This window comes from Callithrix jacchus, chromosome 10, assembly GCF_049354715.1.
Source record: "Callithrix jacchus isolate 240 chromosome 10, calJac240_pri, whole genome shotgun sequence".
NCBI lineage: Eukaryota > Metazoa > Chordata > Mammalia > Primates > Cebidae > Callithrix > Callithrix jacchus.
Window position 1 is genome coordinate 64,793,603 of NC_133511.1, and position 16,263 is coordinate 64,809,865.

Below are 16,263 nucleotides of genomic sequence, written 5' to 3' on the forward strand. Positions count from 1 at the left end.
ATGGATGGGAAAATTGAAGCAAGGGACAGTGACTTGCCCAAGGTCGAATGTGCTATCACCCATGTCGTTCTTCTCATTTGAAAACACTGAGCCAGGCTTGAACCCAGGTCCCTGCCCCAGCCAGTCCTAGCAAGGCCCCTGACTCCTGAATGAGTGGAGGCCTTGCCACCCCGGTAGGGCCCTGAGATTGGGCCTCGCCTGTGAACTCTGCGTTCCCTCCTGTCCTTTCTTCCACCCTCTTCCCCAGGCCCCCACCCCCAGATAAACTGAAATGTTTCCAATTAGGGGTCTGTTGGAATGAAGCAAGTAAGATGTCCACAAGGAGAACTCCCCCGCCTCCCGTCCTAATCCTTGATTACCTCCCCAAGGGGGATTTATTTGGAAACGGTCATTACCACTAATTACCAGATGACCACATGGCCCTCCTCGGGAGTGGAATCTGCTGCCTCCCGCCTCCAATCTCTGCCTGCAGCCCTGGTGGGCGGATGGCCTCCCTGGCACGCATGGCTGGCTGCTCCGTCCCAGCCTCAGCCTCCATGGCGGGCCCCTGAGCCTCTACGCTGCTTTGCTCCCACCAGGGCCTCTGGATTGGCTTTACCTTCTGGCCACCTGGGGAGTCTGAGCCTTCTCTGGAAGGTACTCTGACAGCACCTTCTCCCTCAGCCTTCTGGGGAGGATGGAGAGACTGAGACCCAGGATGGCTCCGGGGCTTACCCCAGGGTCCCAGCTAAGGAGACCCAGGCACCAGGAGCACCAGCTCCCTTCCCTGAGAGCTGTGGCTCCCAGCACTCACAAGCTGTCTGCACTCTACTCCCTGGGAAGAGGCTCAGCCTCCATCATCCTACCCCATGGCTTAAGCAGAGGCCCAGGGAGAGACATGGGAGGCTGCCTTGGCAGCCTGAACGCCCACATGTGCCATGCGCCTGCTGCTGTACCGCGCGATGATGTGCTGTCACCCATGTTTGTAAAGGGAGGAAGCTGGCTCAGAAGGAGGGGGTGGAGAGTTGGGCGAGGGTGAGTGGTAGAACAGGCTCAGACAGGCTGGGTGGGGACAGCCCAGAGCAAAGCAGAGTGGGGACCCAGAGAAAAGTGACCACAGCACCCGTAGGGACTGACAGCCTCACCAAGAAGGATGGTGGGGCCTGCTGGGGGGTGCTAGACAAGCATAGCCCCTGAAGTAGGGATGATCGGCCCCTCCTGGCCACCCTCTGAGGTATGAAGTAAGAGGCTGTGCCAGCTGGGGAGGGTGTGCTACGTGGAGCTGTTACTCCGCCACCACCACCACACTGCACGCAGGGACAGCGTCTGCTGGGTGGAGGTGGAGGGGCTCTGACAACCAGAAGCGCATCGAGGTGATGACATTTGCCTTTGTGTGGTCGGAGCCCACCCAGGAAGTACAGCAAGGTTCAGCCACAGGTTCCACAAGAGGGCGAGGCCAGGACAGGCCAGAGCAGTTCCAGTTAGGTCAAGAAACCGCATCTGAGGGCTGCTGTGTGGCCCACCCCGTGCTGGATGCTGGCATCTACACACCAAACATTTCCCGGCTCATAGTTTAAGGGGTAGCAGGGAGGGGAGACTACCCTGGACACCGCAGTTGATCTTATACAGGGTGAGTCGTGCCACCCTAACCACAGACACGAGGCCCTGCTTTCTGGGTCTCTAGGAAGGTTCCTATCTTTGGGGGTTATAGGGTAGGGGGGGCATGGCACAGCGTGAGAGGCACCAGGAAGTGAAGGAGCCTATTCAGTACTTATTGTAGCACATATCATTCAGCCTTGGCAAGACTCTGGGAGCTCCCCACGTTGTAGTTGATGCCCAGAGAGGGACAACAGTTTGCCCAAGTTTGCACAGCTCATAAAGGACAGAGCTTGAGTGAGAACCCAGGTCTTCTCACTCCCTCTGATCCAACACTTGCTAGGCAAAATGCGAGGGACTTCGCATCATCTAGGAATATTTTAAACACTTTGCATACATTCTGTTATTTAATTTGAGTCTCACTGTAGCCTTTTTTTTTTTTTTTTCAGTAGACAGGGTTTCACTGTGTCACCCAGGCTGGAGTGCAGTGGTGCAATCATAGTTCTCTGTAACCTCAAACCCCTGGGCTCAAGAGAACCTCCCAAGTAGCTGGGACTACAGGCATATACCACAGAACCCAGCTAATTTTTTAAATTTTTCATAGAGACGGGGGCTTTCACTATGTTGCCCAGGTGGTCTTGAACTCTTGGCCTGAAAGGATCCTTCTACTTTGGCCTCCAGAGTAGCTGGGATCATGGACATAAGCAATAACCCCCAGCCTTATAGCCTTTTGAAGTAGTAATTATTTCTATTTCTGTTTGATTTTATTGAGACGGAGTCTCACTCTGTCACCCAGGCTGGAATGCAGTAGTGCCATCTCAGCTCACTGCAACCTCTGACTCCCTGGTTTAAAGCAATTCTCCTATCTCGGCCTCCTAAGCAGCTGAAATTACAGGCATGCGCCACCACACCCAGCTAATTTTTGTATTATTTTTAGTAGAGACAAGGTTTCACCACGTTAACCAGGCTGGTGTCAAACTCCTGACCTCAGAATAATCTGCCCCCTTGGCCTCCCAAAGTGCTGGTATTATAGGTGTGAGCCACCTCAACTGGCCTTATCATTTCTTTATAACAGATGAGGATCATGAGGCCTAGAGAGGTTGGGTAACTTACCTAGGTCACACAGCTGGTGTCCAAAGCTTGTGCTGCTCTTCCTGGAGCCAGGCCAGGAGCTAGAACAGCTGGGCCATTAATTTATAACTGTTTATAGCTTTATCCAGCCATTAGACTAGGCACTCCTTGAGTTGAGGATCTATGTCATGTTCATTACCAAATGAGACTGGGAAGAGTTGGTGCTTAGTAAATGTTTCTTCCACAAGTAGATCAAGTTCATTTATTCATTCATGTGCAGAAGCAGGGGGAAAGGCTTTCCTGGCATCAGGAAAGGACTGGGCAAAGGCATGGTGGCAGGACAGTTCCTTTCAGAGAAGTCAGGAACCTGTTGCGGCTGGATGTCAGGATGAGAACTGGAGCCTGGAGAGAGCTAGGAGGCCAGGCTTTGAGGGGCCCTGAATGTCAGGTGACAGCCTTTGGCCTTGACTAGGCAGTTCCAGGTAGGAAAAGACCACCAAGGTGGTAATTATAGTAGCTTCCATTACTGAGCACAGAACATCAGCCCTGGGCCAGAGCGTGTGATGCACATTGTCTGATTTAAGCCCTCAGTTGATACTGGGAGGTGGGTGGGAAAGGAGAGGTTAAGTGACTTGCTCAAGGTTGCAAGGGGAGTGATACAGCCTGGAGTCTACCCGAGCCTGTGCAGTGCCCTTCCTTGGCAATGGGCTGCCTCTCTCAATACTCAGCCCGGGGGTTGAAACCAACTTGCCAGGTTTCAGCCCTGACCCTGGGTGAGGACCGCTGGGGCCACAGCAGACAGGGCACTCAGCACATCTGGCTGCAGATTGACCCCTCTTGACTCTGTTCTGGGTCTCTGCTGGGTTGCTGAAGGCCAGCTGGCTCTGGGTTCCAGATGGCCTCTGCTGTGGGTGGGGGCACTGGGATTGAATCCATGTGGAGTCCTTTAGGGCTGTGGGGGCCTTCTAGCCTGCACTTAGAGGAAGCACCCCTGATGCAGCCTGCCCCTCAGAGAAGGCCTGGGACAACAGCAGATCCAGGAGGGTCCTGGTCCTAGAGTCTTGGAATCCAGGTGCCCAGAGCTGGGATCTGGGAGGCTTGTGGGTTCTCTAACATCACCAGGGTTCACAGAGACCCAGTAGGCTAACATTTCCCAAAGCGTGGATGAGGTCAGCAGCCTTAAGCAAAGGGCTCTGTGCTCAGTATGCTCAACAGACTCCCCAAGCTAAACAAAACCAAGCCTATTGCTTTGCTGCAGGACTTCTCAGGACCTTTAAAATATAAATGCGCATCCTGACTCTCCAGGCAGGGACACAGTACATCGTGTTCCCCAAATGGATCCCTTTTGTCAGAGTGTCTCACTGGAACCTATTCTAGGAAATGTAGTTTACAAGTACAAACTCTGAGGCCCAAAGAAGGGCAATGAATTATGTCAGGTCACACAACAAGTTAATGGCCAAGTGTGGATTAGACACTAAATTTTCCAAGTTCCAGGTCATCATAAAACTGAGCAGCTCTTTAATCCTTGATTAGCAATTCCTCACATGGATATGGGACTTTACAACATAATAAATGGGCTTAGTAATCAAATGAAGCAGTGATGGAAAACTCCTAACTCATGTTGCTCATCTAGTAAGGCTTCAGTTAATAGTATGGACAATTATTGTGATTATACGAATCTAGCATTTCGCATGGTTTCTGGAACATAGCTGCTCAGTGTTGAATGAATGTTGAATAAAGACTAATAATTCACAGCTGTGTGAGAACTAAGTCAGGCAGTGGATGTGAGCGTTGTAAACTGTACAGCTGTTTCATTAGTATAATTATCATAAAGCTTAGGTAGGCTGGGGGTTGTGAATAGGGCCTGAGACCCAAAGAGGGACAGTAATGTGCTCAAGGTCACACAGGGGTGGGAGGGGGGTCCACTGCTCTGCCAGCTGGCACTTTGGGAGCCTTTCTTGGAAGGAGCCAGGAGGAAAGGCTGGGGCCACTGGGGCGGGTGGAGGCCATGTGGCCCCTGACAACCCTGTCTTTCCTTCCATCGGTCACGGCCTTTCCACGGTGTGCAGGGCGCTGTCCAAGACACCAGCGGCCCTGGCGCTGAACCAGACGCAACACTGCAAGCAGCTGGAGGGCCTGGTGTCTGCGCAGGTGCAGCTGTGCCGCAGCAACCTGCAGCTCATGCACACGGTTGTGCACGCCGCCCGCGAGGTCATGAAGGCCTGCCGCCGGGCCTTCGCCGACATGCGCTGGAACTGCTCCTCCATCGAGCTCGCCCCCAACTATTTGCTTGACCTGGAGAGAGGTAGGAGCTAGTGAGGCTGCTGAACGCATGTGTGGGTGTGGGTGAAGGAATTCAGGTATCGATCTGTGTGTGTTTAGATGGAGGGATGGGTTCACGGGTGGGTGGATGATGGATTCGTGGATGGATGATGTGGATGATGGGTGTATACAGGCACAGATGGATGGGTGTATTGGTAGGTGAATTAATCATAGGTATGGGTGGGCAGGCATTCACCATCGAGTAAACACAGATGTGTGGAACTGTCAGCTCAGGGGAGCCTGAAGGACAGCACATATACCTGTGTGCCCCATGCATGAATGAAGGAATGACGGAAGGCTGTGGCCTGCCATACTTGAAGCCACGTGTCAGGGAGGCTCCTGGGAGAGGAGCCTAGAAACAAGAATGCTGCTGGGCACAGTGGCTCACACCTGTAATCCCAGCACTTTGGGAGGCCGAGGTGGGTGGATCACAAGGTCAGGAGTTCGAGACCATCCTGGCTGACATGGAGAAGCCCCATCTCTACTAAAAATACAAAAAATTAGCTGGGCGTGGTGGTGCATGCCTGTAGTCCCAGCTGCTCAGGAGGCTGAGGCAGGAGAATCGATTGAACCCAGGAGCAGAGGTTGTAGTGAGCTGAGATCGCACGACTGCACTCCAGCCTGGACAACAGAGCGAGACTTTGTCTCAAACAAACAAACAAACAAAAAAAGCAACAAGAATGCTATAGAGAAAACCCTCAGGGCAGACAGGTGTGCCACAGGTAACACTGAAGCAGGCTGCTGAAACTGTTGCACCATGCACAGAGCGGTGTAGGGACAGAACATCTCGAAGACTTCCTGGAGGAGGTGGCTTCTGTGGGGGCCCTGAGGGGACCTATATATAATAGGGAGGCTTCCGACAGGCAGAAGCACCCCAGTAGGTGTCATCTCTCCCCTGCACTGTAATAACTTTTCTTGTGGGTCCTAAACAGTAGCAGCTAATGTTTGACAAACCTTCCTTTCTTCCTGAATTATTTGAATTCTATAGCCAGCCTGTGAGGTAGGTGTTATCACCCGTATTCTACTGTTAAGAAAACTGAGGCTGGAGAAGGGGCAGTGGCTTGCTAGTTAAGAAATAGAGCCAGGGCTCAGACCCATGGCCAGGACCCGGCAGCAGAGGCTCCTGAGTGCCAGATTCGTTTCCTAGGGCTGTTGTCCAGTGGGCCACAACTGGCTGCCTGCAAACAACAGATGTATATTGTTTCGCAGTTCTGGAGGCTGGAAGTCTGATACCGAGGTGTCCGCAGGGCTGTGCTCCCATGAAGGTGCTAGGGAGGATCCTTCCTGGCCTGTCCCTGGCTCCTGGTGGCAGCCGGTCATCCTCGGCATTCTTTAGCTTGCAGCTTTGTCACTGCAGTCTGTGCCTCTGTCATCACAGAGCAGGCTCCCTCTCTGTGCGTCTGTGTCCCCGAGATTCCCTTCTCTGTCATCACAGAGCAGGCTCCCTCTCTGTGTGTCTGTGTCCCCAAGATTCCCTTCTCTGTCATCACAGAGCAGGCTCCTTCTCTGTGTGTCTGTGTCCCCGAGATTCCCTTCTCTGTCATTGCAGAGCAGGCTCCCTCTCTGTGTGTCTGTGTACCCGAGATTCACTTTTCTTATAAGGACACCAGCCAGTGGCCTAGGGCTCACCCTGATCCAGTATAACCTCATCTCAGTCCATTATAGCTGCAAAGATCCCACTTCGTCATAAGGTTATGCTCACAGGTACAGAGGTTAGGACTTGAATACATCCTTCGCGGGGAACACAGATCCACTCACAGCAGGCCGTTTGTGCATTCACCTGGCCCATCAGGAGCTCAGAGCCTGGGCTTCACTTCTGTAAAGCATCCCCTAATGCCAGTGTAGGGTGAGGGGGTGTAGGGCGAGGGGGTGGAAGCCCAGAACTATGCGTGAGTAGGAGGACTGGGCCAGGGAATGCCTGTAGGTGTGGGGTCCTGAGTGTGGCTGTCAGCTGGTATATTCAGAGGGAATTAGGAAAGCAGAGGTGATAGCCATAGTGCTGACCCCTGCCAGTGCCACCTGGGTTACAGCAAGGTGTGGGCAAAGGAGAAGGACCTCCGACCTGGGCAGGGTCCTAGCCCTTGATGGGTGCCAGCTGACCTTCCCCTTCCACCCCCAGGGACCCGGGAGTCAGCCTTCGTGTATGCTCTGTCGGCTGCCGCCATCAGCCACACCATCGCCCGGGCCTGCACCTCTGGCGACCTGCCCGGCTGCTCCTGCGGCCCTGTCCCAGGTGAGCCACCCGGGCCCGGGAACCGCTGGGGAGGATGTGCGGACAACCTCAGCTACGGGCTCCTCATGGGGGCCAAGTTTTCCGATGCTCCTATGAAGGTGAAAAAAACAGGATCCCAAGCCAATAAACTGATGCGTCTACACAACAGTGAAGTGGGGAGACAGGTAACCACCCATCCCACCCACCCCCAGATAGTTGTGCTTGCGCCAGTGGCTGGAAAAGGGCCACCCAGTGTGCCCCGATGGCGGGGGTGTGGGGGGACGGGCCCTGACTGGCCCATAGCTGACATGCCTCACACTGCCCTGGTCCTCAGCCCTTCCCTCGCCAGCTGCTTGGGGCTTGTCTCGCTTTCCTCCTCCAGGGCATCCACTGGGGTTTGGGTTGTCCGAGCGGAAGGAGCACTGAACTAGGAGTCAGGAGCTCTGAGTCCTGGCCTTGGCTCTGGCACTAAACTCTCTAAGGGACACTGGGCAAGTCACTGCCCCTCTAGCCTCAGCTGTTCCCATCTATAAAATGGTGGGGGTGACCTGCTGCTGTCCCTCCCTCCAGTGCTTGGAGAGGGCTGTGGCCAACAGAAGCATGTCCTAAGGGGTCATCTGCTTGGATTGAGCAGGGGCTCCCACCCATACCCACCACAGCCTCTAGAACAGTTTCCCTCCAGCATTCATTATTATCAGGTTTTCATTCATTCATCACCTCACTGCCCAAAAGGCTGGGGTAGGTGGACCAGTAAGTGAATGAACTTTCTTTTTTATTTTTTGTTTTACCATCACACGTTTTAATATCATATGCATATGAATAGCAAATAAAAATTTATCTTTTGATTTTTTTTTTAATTTTTTATTGCATTTTAGGTTTTGGGGTACATGTGCAGAACATGCAAGACAGTTACATAGGTACACACATGGCAGTGTGTTTTGCTTCCAGTGAATGAGCTTTCTACCAATCCATGTTGCAGACACAGTGCTTGGTGCTCCATACGTTTCTGTTCTGCGGTTGCAGAACAACTCAGGCAGGCCCTATTGTCCCCTTTCTACAGATGGGGAAAGGCCTGGGAACAGCAGGACGGCCACTCGGCCAGAGCTGCGTGTGCAGTCAGCATCTCATCAGCTCCTCTCTGCACCCTTTAGCCCCATTTTACAGAGGCGCTGAGTGAGACCGAAAGCGCTTCAGAGGGTCAGCCCCACCACGCAATAGAGCCCAGGCCTGTGTGACTCCCATGTCCAGGACTTCTGTGGTCTCACCTGCTCTCAAGGGTCTCCCTTGTGTGAGGATTCTTGGATGTCCAGGCCATCCTTGAACAGTTAGGGAAACTGAGGCCAAATCATACTGTGAGTCTATAGCAGAGCCTGGCCAGGAACTCAGGACTCCTGCCTCCTGGCCCTGCCAATCTGTCCCCTACCCCTGCTCATGAAACCCAGTGGGAGCCCTTCCCAGCAGCCTGCACACCCATCACCATGGCCAGGCCAGCTGGGCACCACTTGCTGCCGGGGGCACAGCCCTCCCCTCCCTGCCATGCAGTCCAAAGAGGGTCCTCAGCCTTGGGGCAAATCAGGCCTGTCCCTGAGGCCATCTGCAAAAGGGGCCAGTATCCCCACAAGCTGCAGGGCTGCGTGAGGATTGAATGAGATCGCCAACATGGGTTTGGTACCTCGGGAAGCTCCAGGCCCCTTCTCCCAGCTTATGCCAAGCAGCAGAACCTAATTCACCTTCCCTCGACGGCTCGCCAGTGCCATGGTGCCCTGCAGTCCTGTTGACTTCATTCCTGTGACCTCCACAGACTTTTCTCACAAATTCCAGATTTGATGCCCATACACAGTCCCTGGGTCCTCACTTCCTGGCACTGGCGAGGGGAAGGAGCCCTGGGACCTTGGTCAGTTCCCCCACTAACTCATTTGTCTTGGGGCAAGGCCTGACCACTCTGTGCCTCAGTTTCCCCATCTCTCTGATGCAGGGGATGGGCCCAGTTTCCCATGACTCTTGCCGGTCTCTGTACAGGACAGGCAGGAGGGCAGGCCGGGGGCAGGGGGATCCGAGTCTTGTTCTGAAAGAAGGGTTTAAAAGGCAGAACTGGAAGGCCCTTAGAAGGCATCTAACTCTCGACCCTCAGGTATAAGTGGGGAAGCTGAGGCCCAGGAAAGCTGGCGGGCCCAAGTCCTTTTGGAAGCCAAGGCAAAAATCTCCCCAAGCCTCTGAGCCCAAGGGGCTCCACCATAGTTATTAATTAAATGGACTTTTCAAAACCAATATTGATTTAACTTTAATGGTTCACAAAACCCTTTTGTGTGTGTCGTCTCATTTCATCCTTACAGCTCTCTGCAAGGCAGGAATTATGTGCTCGCTTTGCACGAAAGAAGACAGAGGCTCTGAGTGGTGACGTGGCTTGCTGAGGGTGGCCTGGCAGGAGTGCTGGCAGTGGGGGGACAGCCAGCCAGGTGGTGGGGAGGTGCCTCCTGCACTCACCGCTGCCTCTTCTCCCCTTCCTTCCTTCCTTCTCTTCTTTTCTTCCTTTTTTCCAGCAAGCAGTTAGTGAGAGAAAAAGCATGGAACAATTAAAAGCCACCACTTTTGGAATCACCCTCAGATCTGGGTTCAAATCCCAGCTCCATGATTTCCTATCTGCAACCTTGAGCAGCCTCTCTGAGCTGTTTCTTCTTTTTAAAATGGGGGGAGTAAGGATACCTCCCCTGAAGGGCTGTTCTGATGATCAACCTCTATTATGTGTTAGAGTGCTTGGTATATAGTAGGTGCTCAATAACTGCATCCCTATTCCTGCAAATGCCTTTATTCCTGCCCCTCAGCCGCCCCCCAGGTTGCAGGAAGACCCACATCACCTCCAAGCTTCACGGCAAAAAGCTCAATCACTTTAGGCTCCAGCAGGCAGTGTCTCCCCGAGAGCACCCAGCCATGGGTGGGTGGGATGGGGGTCCCAGGACAGGCCAGGGAGGGGACTCCGGATGCCCAGCTGACACCTCCCCCTGTCCACAGGCTCTGCGCGCCTCTTTGGAAATGAAGTGTAAGTGCCATGGGGTGTCTGGCTCCTGCTCCATCCGCACCTGCTGGAAGGGGTTGCAGGAGCTGCAGGATGTGGCTGCCGATCTTAAGATTCGATACTTGTCCGCCACCAAGGTAGTGCACCGTCCCATGGGCACCCGCAAGCACCTGGTGCCCAAGGACCTGGATATCCGGCCTGTGAAGGACTCGGAACTTATCTATCTGCAGAGCTCACCTGACTTCTGCATGAAGAATGAGAAGGTGGGCTCCCATGGGACACAAGACAGGTGAGGCCGGCCGCCACCCTGGCGGGAAAGGGTCATCCAGGTTGCATGCACTGTTCCCCAGCTCAGGGCCATGCACACAGCAGGGACTCAGTCGGCATTTGGAGAATGGAGTCCCTGCTCAGTCCAGGGAGTTGGTCCCAGGAATGCTGATTGGAGATGCCAGGCTCCTAGGGTCCCCTGCAGAGCTGCCAGGAGCATTCTGCACTTCGCCTGGCAGGGGCCCAGGGAATGGAGGCTGATGGGAGGCCCCTGTTCCACCTTCCCCAGCTGGGGAGACAGATGGGAAGAGACAGTGCCGCTACTGGGAGACAGGACAGGAACGAGGCTGCCCAACATAAGATAGGTGCTCAGAAAATGTTTGTCAGATGAACAGATGAGGGGTAAAGGCCATACAGACTGCTTGGTGCACAGAAAAGGGACTGAGGTGCCAGGGGAGGTAAAGACAGCCTCCACTGAGTGAGGGAGAGTGAGGTCTGCCTGCATTCCGTGCAGCGATACTGCTCCTGTGTCCCCACCCCTGTGAGCCCTGCCCTGGCCCCCTGCTTCTCCCATCTCCTCCTGGGGACCCCGGTCCTGGAACCCTCCCACAGGCCCAGTCACAGCTGCTGCAGCCAGCTCAGGAAAGGAGAGTAAGGGAGCCAGGGGTGACTGCAGACCTACTGTGTACTGGGTGGGACTGGTGAGGAATGCACAAGCAGCCTTTCCAGAAGACGGGGCTGGCAAAAGCTGGTCCCAATCTCCTATGAGAGAAAGCTCTGGCGTCACGTGCATTTGGGAAATTCTCTTTGGCGCTTCACAAGGCACTAGAACATACGAAAGGCTCCGAGGAATCTGCAGTGAAGGATCTGTTTAAGCCAGAACTTCCCAGAGGTGTTTGGCCATGGAACTCTTTTATTAAGGCGCCCCAATAGCATTCCACAAAACTCGTGTTCTTGGGGTTAAAAGAATATTGCACCAGAGAGTGGGTGTCTGGGAACGTGTCTGGCACATTGTTGGTGCACAGCCAGCGTCGACTTCCTCCACGGCCCACGTTCCTGTCTCCAGGAGAGGGAGGGGTGGGCTGGGGGGCTGCATCCCCACAGGCTGGGGCAGCAGGCTCTGTGAGGAGACCCAGGCTCCCATCTGGAGGCCAGATTGCAGGGGTCGGCAGAGGGAAGATGGAGCCAGTTCAGGCCAGGGAGACAGGAAGGAGCCAGAGGCTGGGCTGAGGTACATGGGGATGGGGAGTTAGAGGAGGATTCTAGAACATGGAAGGCCCACGGAGGACCCAAGAGTGAAGAAAGGGTCTTCCTGGATATGTGTGTTCTGTGTGTGTCAGCGGGGGCACAGCTTCCCAGTGGGGGGACTCGAGCACATCCCTCACTGAGCTGAGACTCAGGCCTGTGTCCTGTGCAGTGGGGAGGGCACCCCACTGCTCACAGGGTTGGCAGTGATCTCCAGGCACACTTACCTAGCATCTCCCCTCCCCCTGTGTCCTCAGGCTGCCAGGCCCCACTCTCCCAGCACCCCCTCACTCCTGATGAAGAAGCCCCACAGTTTTCCGGCTTGTGGCTGCCAGTTCTTCCCGGGGGGGGCTTGCAGGTATCTGTGTTAGTTGGCTTTTGCTGCAGTAACAAACACCCCCAATTTCTCAGCAGTTTACAACCACAAACATTTTTTGCCCAGTTACATGAGACTGCAGGTCAGCTGTGGCTCTGCCCGGCTCTGGCAGGTGCTGGTGGGGGATCCCCAAGGGCTCAGGTCATGACAAGAAAGCCTGGTGTGAGGGGAGCCCAGAGGGTCCCTGACCCAGACTGGACATCAACGAAGGCTTCCGAGAGGAGGAGAAATGTGAGATTGATTGGGTTGGAGGTTGAATGTAAGTGAGCTTTGTGAACTGTGCAAAGCGTGTGCACGGGTGGTATCTCTAGAGGCTGGCTCCCTAGCTGGGGAAGACGCCTTGCAGTATCCTCAAATCTAAGCTGGGGAAACCAAGCCCTAATCTGCAGTCAGTGTTCCAAACCCCAGCCCTCTTGTAGTATTTCTTTCAGAGGCCTGCACCCCTGAAACTCACCCCCGCTCAACAGTCTGAGCCACCCTGTGCCCTGGGAGCCAGGTATTCCAATGGCCCTCCCCTGGGCCTGTGGCCCCACTGACCCCAATCCTGGTCCCAGGCACCTGGGCCTTGTCTGGCACTGACATCGGAGGCCAAGTCAGGCAGTACATGCAGGGATCCAGAAATTAGAAAAAGAACTCTGTCTCTTTCCTGCCTCTCAGGATAGAGTGCTCAGCCAGAGCCTTCAGGATAAGGCTGAGGGGGGACTCATTAATGCTAAGTGGCTAAACAAAGCCCAAAAAGGTTCAGTGACCTGCTGTAAGTCACATAGCCAGTAAGTGGCAGAGCTGAGGTTTGAACCCAGGTCTGTTCGGCTCTGGGGCATGTGTTCTTCCGGAAACTGCTGACAGCCTCCACTTGCTGGTCACTGGCTGACTCTCCCCAGGCGCTCCCCTCCTTCTGCCCATTGCTCCTTCCAGCTCAGACCTGGCCTCTCCCCCACCACTATTCAGCCTCCTCTGGGCCACCAGCCCTCCTCCCCTTCCGTCTGCTCTCCCTGTTCTGAGGGCAGGCCTGGTCTTCTGCCTTTACCCAGGCTGTTTCCTCTACCCCAGCACTCCTTCCCTCCTCTGCATAATGGAGTCCTGCTCATCCTTCATGAATGGCCTAGATGGCCTTTCCTCTTCCAGGAAGCCCCCGACCAAGGCCCCTCCCCCTTCTGTGTCTGTTTTCCCATCAGTAAATATGAGGATTGCCTTCCGTCATCTCTAGTACTTGCCCATCTTGGACACTCTGGGATTCCTCCATCCACCTGTGGGGACCCTTTGTTCCTGTCAGTGCCCCAGACCCCTGCTGCTCTGTCCCCAACTGCATCTTATGAAAACACTCCCTGTCTAGCCTCAGCCCAGTGAGAGGAACCACTAGTCTGAACAGATGATTTGTCACTAGACAGAAGAACTGAGAGCGACGGAAGGATGCTTGCATTTTATAGGGACCTTCAGTGTCTTCTCATACTGCCTTTGGGAAGAAATGCAGCCCCTGCTGGGTTCCACACCCTGCCCTTTAGGGTAGGGAGAGAAAGCCAGGGCCTTAGTTTTAGTCTCTGAGTTTAAGCCTCTGCCCTTTGCTGAGCTTGTTTTCATCTGCATAATGGACATAATAAATCCACTAACCCAAGGGCCCTGTGGGCCTCCACTAAGATAAAACACTGGGGGGAAGGTCTGGCCCACAGGAGGCACGTGGCTGACAGACCCCTCTTCCTCCATGAGCAGCATGCCTGATGCCCACTGGAGGTTCAAGTATTTCAGAATTTATCCTAGGATTCTAAAAATCGAGTGATCTTTACATCTGTCATAATATTTAATAAAAGATTAAGTATGGCCAGGCATAGTGGTGCACACCTGTAATCCTAGCTACTCGGGAGCCTGAGGCAGGAGAATTGCTTGAACCCGGGAGGCAGAGGTTGCAGTGAGCCGAAATTGTGCCACTGCACTCCAGCCTGGGTGACAGAGCGAGACTGTTCAAAAAAAAGATTACACAAAAAGATAGGATTATTAGATTGGTTAGAGGGTCCTTCCAGTATTTAGAAGTCGAAGAAACAGAAAAAAGATACCTCCAAGAAAACAAAACAAAGCTTGGCACAGTGGCTCATGCCTGTAATCCCAGTACTTTAGAAGGCTGAGATGGGAGATTGCTTGAGCCTAGGAGTTCAAGACCACCCTGAACAACATAATGGGACTCCATTGTTACAAAAATAAAAATTAAAAAATTAGCCAGGCATGGTGGCGCATGCTCGTAGTCCCAGCTATTCAGGAGGCCAAGTGGGAGGAGCACTTGAGATGAGGGGTGGGGTCAAGGCTGCAGGGAGCCATAATCACAACCACTGCACTCCAGCCTGGGCAAGAGAGTGAGACCCCATCTCAAAAAAAAAGAAAAAGAAAACAAAACAACCCCATCATTTTGGTAACCTCTTGTTAGAAATATAGGGAAAAGTTAGAAGTACCTTTAGGTAAGAGGATTATTTAAAATTCCTGAAAGTTCAAGACAACTTCCAAGAAGGGCTGAGTCGGTGGCCATGGAAGAGGCTGCGGCTGCCAGGCTAGGGGTCATGGGGTGTGGGGAGGTGGTGACTAAGGCATGCACTGACCTCCTTCCCACCCCCACAACAGGCAGTGCAACAAGACATCCAACGGCAGTGACAGCTGCGACCTTATGTGCTGCGGGCGTGGCTACAACCCCTACACAGACCGCGTGGTCGAGCGGTGCCACTGTAAGTACCACTGGTGCTGCTACGTCACCTGCCGCAGGTGTGAGCGCACTGTGGAGCGCTATGTATGCAAGTGAGGCCCTGCCCTCCACCCCACGCAGGAGTGAGGACTCTGCTCAAGGACCCACAGCAGCTGGGGCCAGGGGCCTGGAGACGCCCCATGGATCTCTGCTTGTGAATTCCAGATGCCAGGCATGGGAGGCGGCTTGTGCTCTGCCTTCACTTGGAAGCCACCAGGAACAGAAGGCCTGGCCACCCTGGAAGGAGGGCCGGGACATCAAAGGAAACCAACAAGATTAAAAATAACTTGGCAGCCTGAGGCCCTGGAGTGCCCACAGGCTGGTCTAAAGAGCGGGGCCTGGGGTTTGATGAGACTGTTACGGACTTGACCTTTCAGGGCCGCGGAGACCAGCCTCCTGGAGGGGGTCTGCCCACCTTCTTCAGAATGTTCTGCGGGACCCCCTGGCCCACCCTGGGGTCTGATCCTGTTGGGCCCGCCACATGGAACCACTAGCTTGGGTTGTAAATGTTTTCTTTGGTTTTTTGATTTTTCTTCCTTTGGGATGTGGAAGCTACAGAAATATTTATAAAACACAGCTTTTTCTTTGGGGTGGCTCTTCTCGATTCCTCTTTATATATTTTATATATATAAATATAAATATATATATATATATATAATGATCTCTATTTTAAAAACAAGCTTTCTAAGCAGCTATATGAAATAAATGCTGAGTGAGCCCAGCCTGCCCCTGCAGTTCCCGGCCTCCTCAAGTGAACTGGGCAGACCCTGGGGCTGGTGGGGGAACTCTCCGGTTTCCAGGCAAGGCGGCTCCCGATTGATGTCCTTTCTCCCCCCCCCGCGCTTCCCCCACACCAGGCCCTGGCCCCGATCTCCCTGTAAGATCTCTTGGTCAAGGGCGCGGACAGACGTCTTGAAACATAAACCCAGCTGGCAGCGTCTTTGTTCCTCAGGGACACACATGCAGGCACAGCTCGGAGCCTGGCCATGTTGTCAGGCCTGCCTGCTAAGCTGACTTCAAGGGAGAACCCTCCCTAGGGAGCTGGGATGCAGACTTTGGGGAGGTAGTGCAGATCCAGGCTATAGCTAGCCCTGGTGGGTTTTCTGCATGACCCTGGGCAGGGCTCTCTGTCAGCCTCAGTTTCCCCATTTGTAAAATGGGGAAGGTGGAGAGGAAGGCTGGAGGTTGGGAAAGGCTTCGTGCCTGGAGGCTGGTGGCAGCAGACATGATGAGAAGTGGTTGGACTCTGGTTCTGTTTTGAAGGTGGAGCCAACAGGATTTGTTCTCTTTTTGCCTGTGGGGTGTGAGGGGAAGGAGGCCCAAGAATGACTGCTGGGGGTTTGGCTGGAGCACTTAGAAGGCTGGAGGAGCTGAATGCTGACATGAAGAGAGGCCTGGGGTTCAGATTTGGGCCGGTGGGGATTGTGATGCTGTTTATGCTCCTAGTGGAAATACTGAGT

General features: G+C 54.0%; 1 protein-coding gene across 4 annotated transcripts in view; it reads left to right on the top strand.

The window, feature by feature from the left end:
* The window catches only part of WNT11 (Wnt family member 11), a 23,748-nt gene extending 8,356 nt beyond the window's left edge, over window positions 1–15,392 (top strand). For all 4 annotated transcript variants that reach the window (XM_054241904.2, XM_035265384.3, XM_035265386.3 and 1 more), the window contains 4 exons: window positions 4,716–4,951; window positions 7,088–7,365; window positions 10,190–10,482; window positions 14,686–15,392. In XM_054241904.2, the coding sequence (XP_054097879.2) occupies window positions 4,716–4,951; window positions 7,088–7,365; window positions 10,190–10,482; window positions 14,686–14,860 (982 nt within the window). In that variant the 3' untranslated portion in view covers window positions 14,861–15,392. The remainder of the gene's footprint in view (window positions 1–4,715; window positions 4,952–7,087; window positions 7,366–10,189; window positions 10,483–14,685) is intronic.
* The last annotated feature ends 871 nt before the right edge of the window (window positions 15,393–16,263 follow it).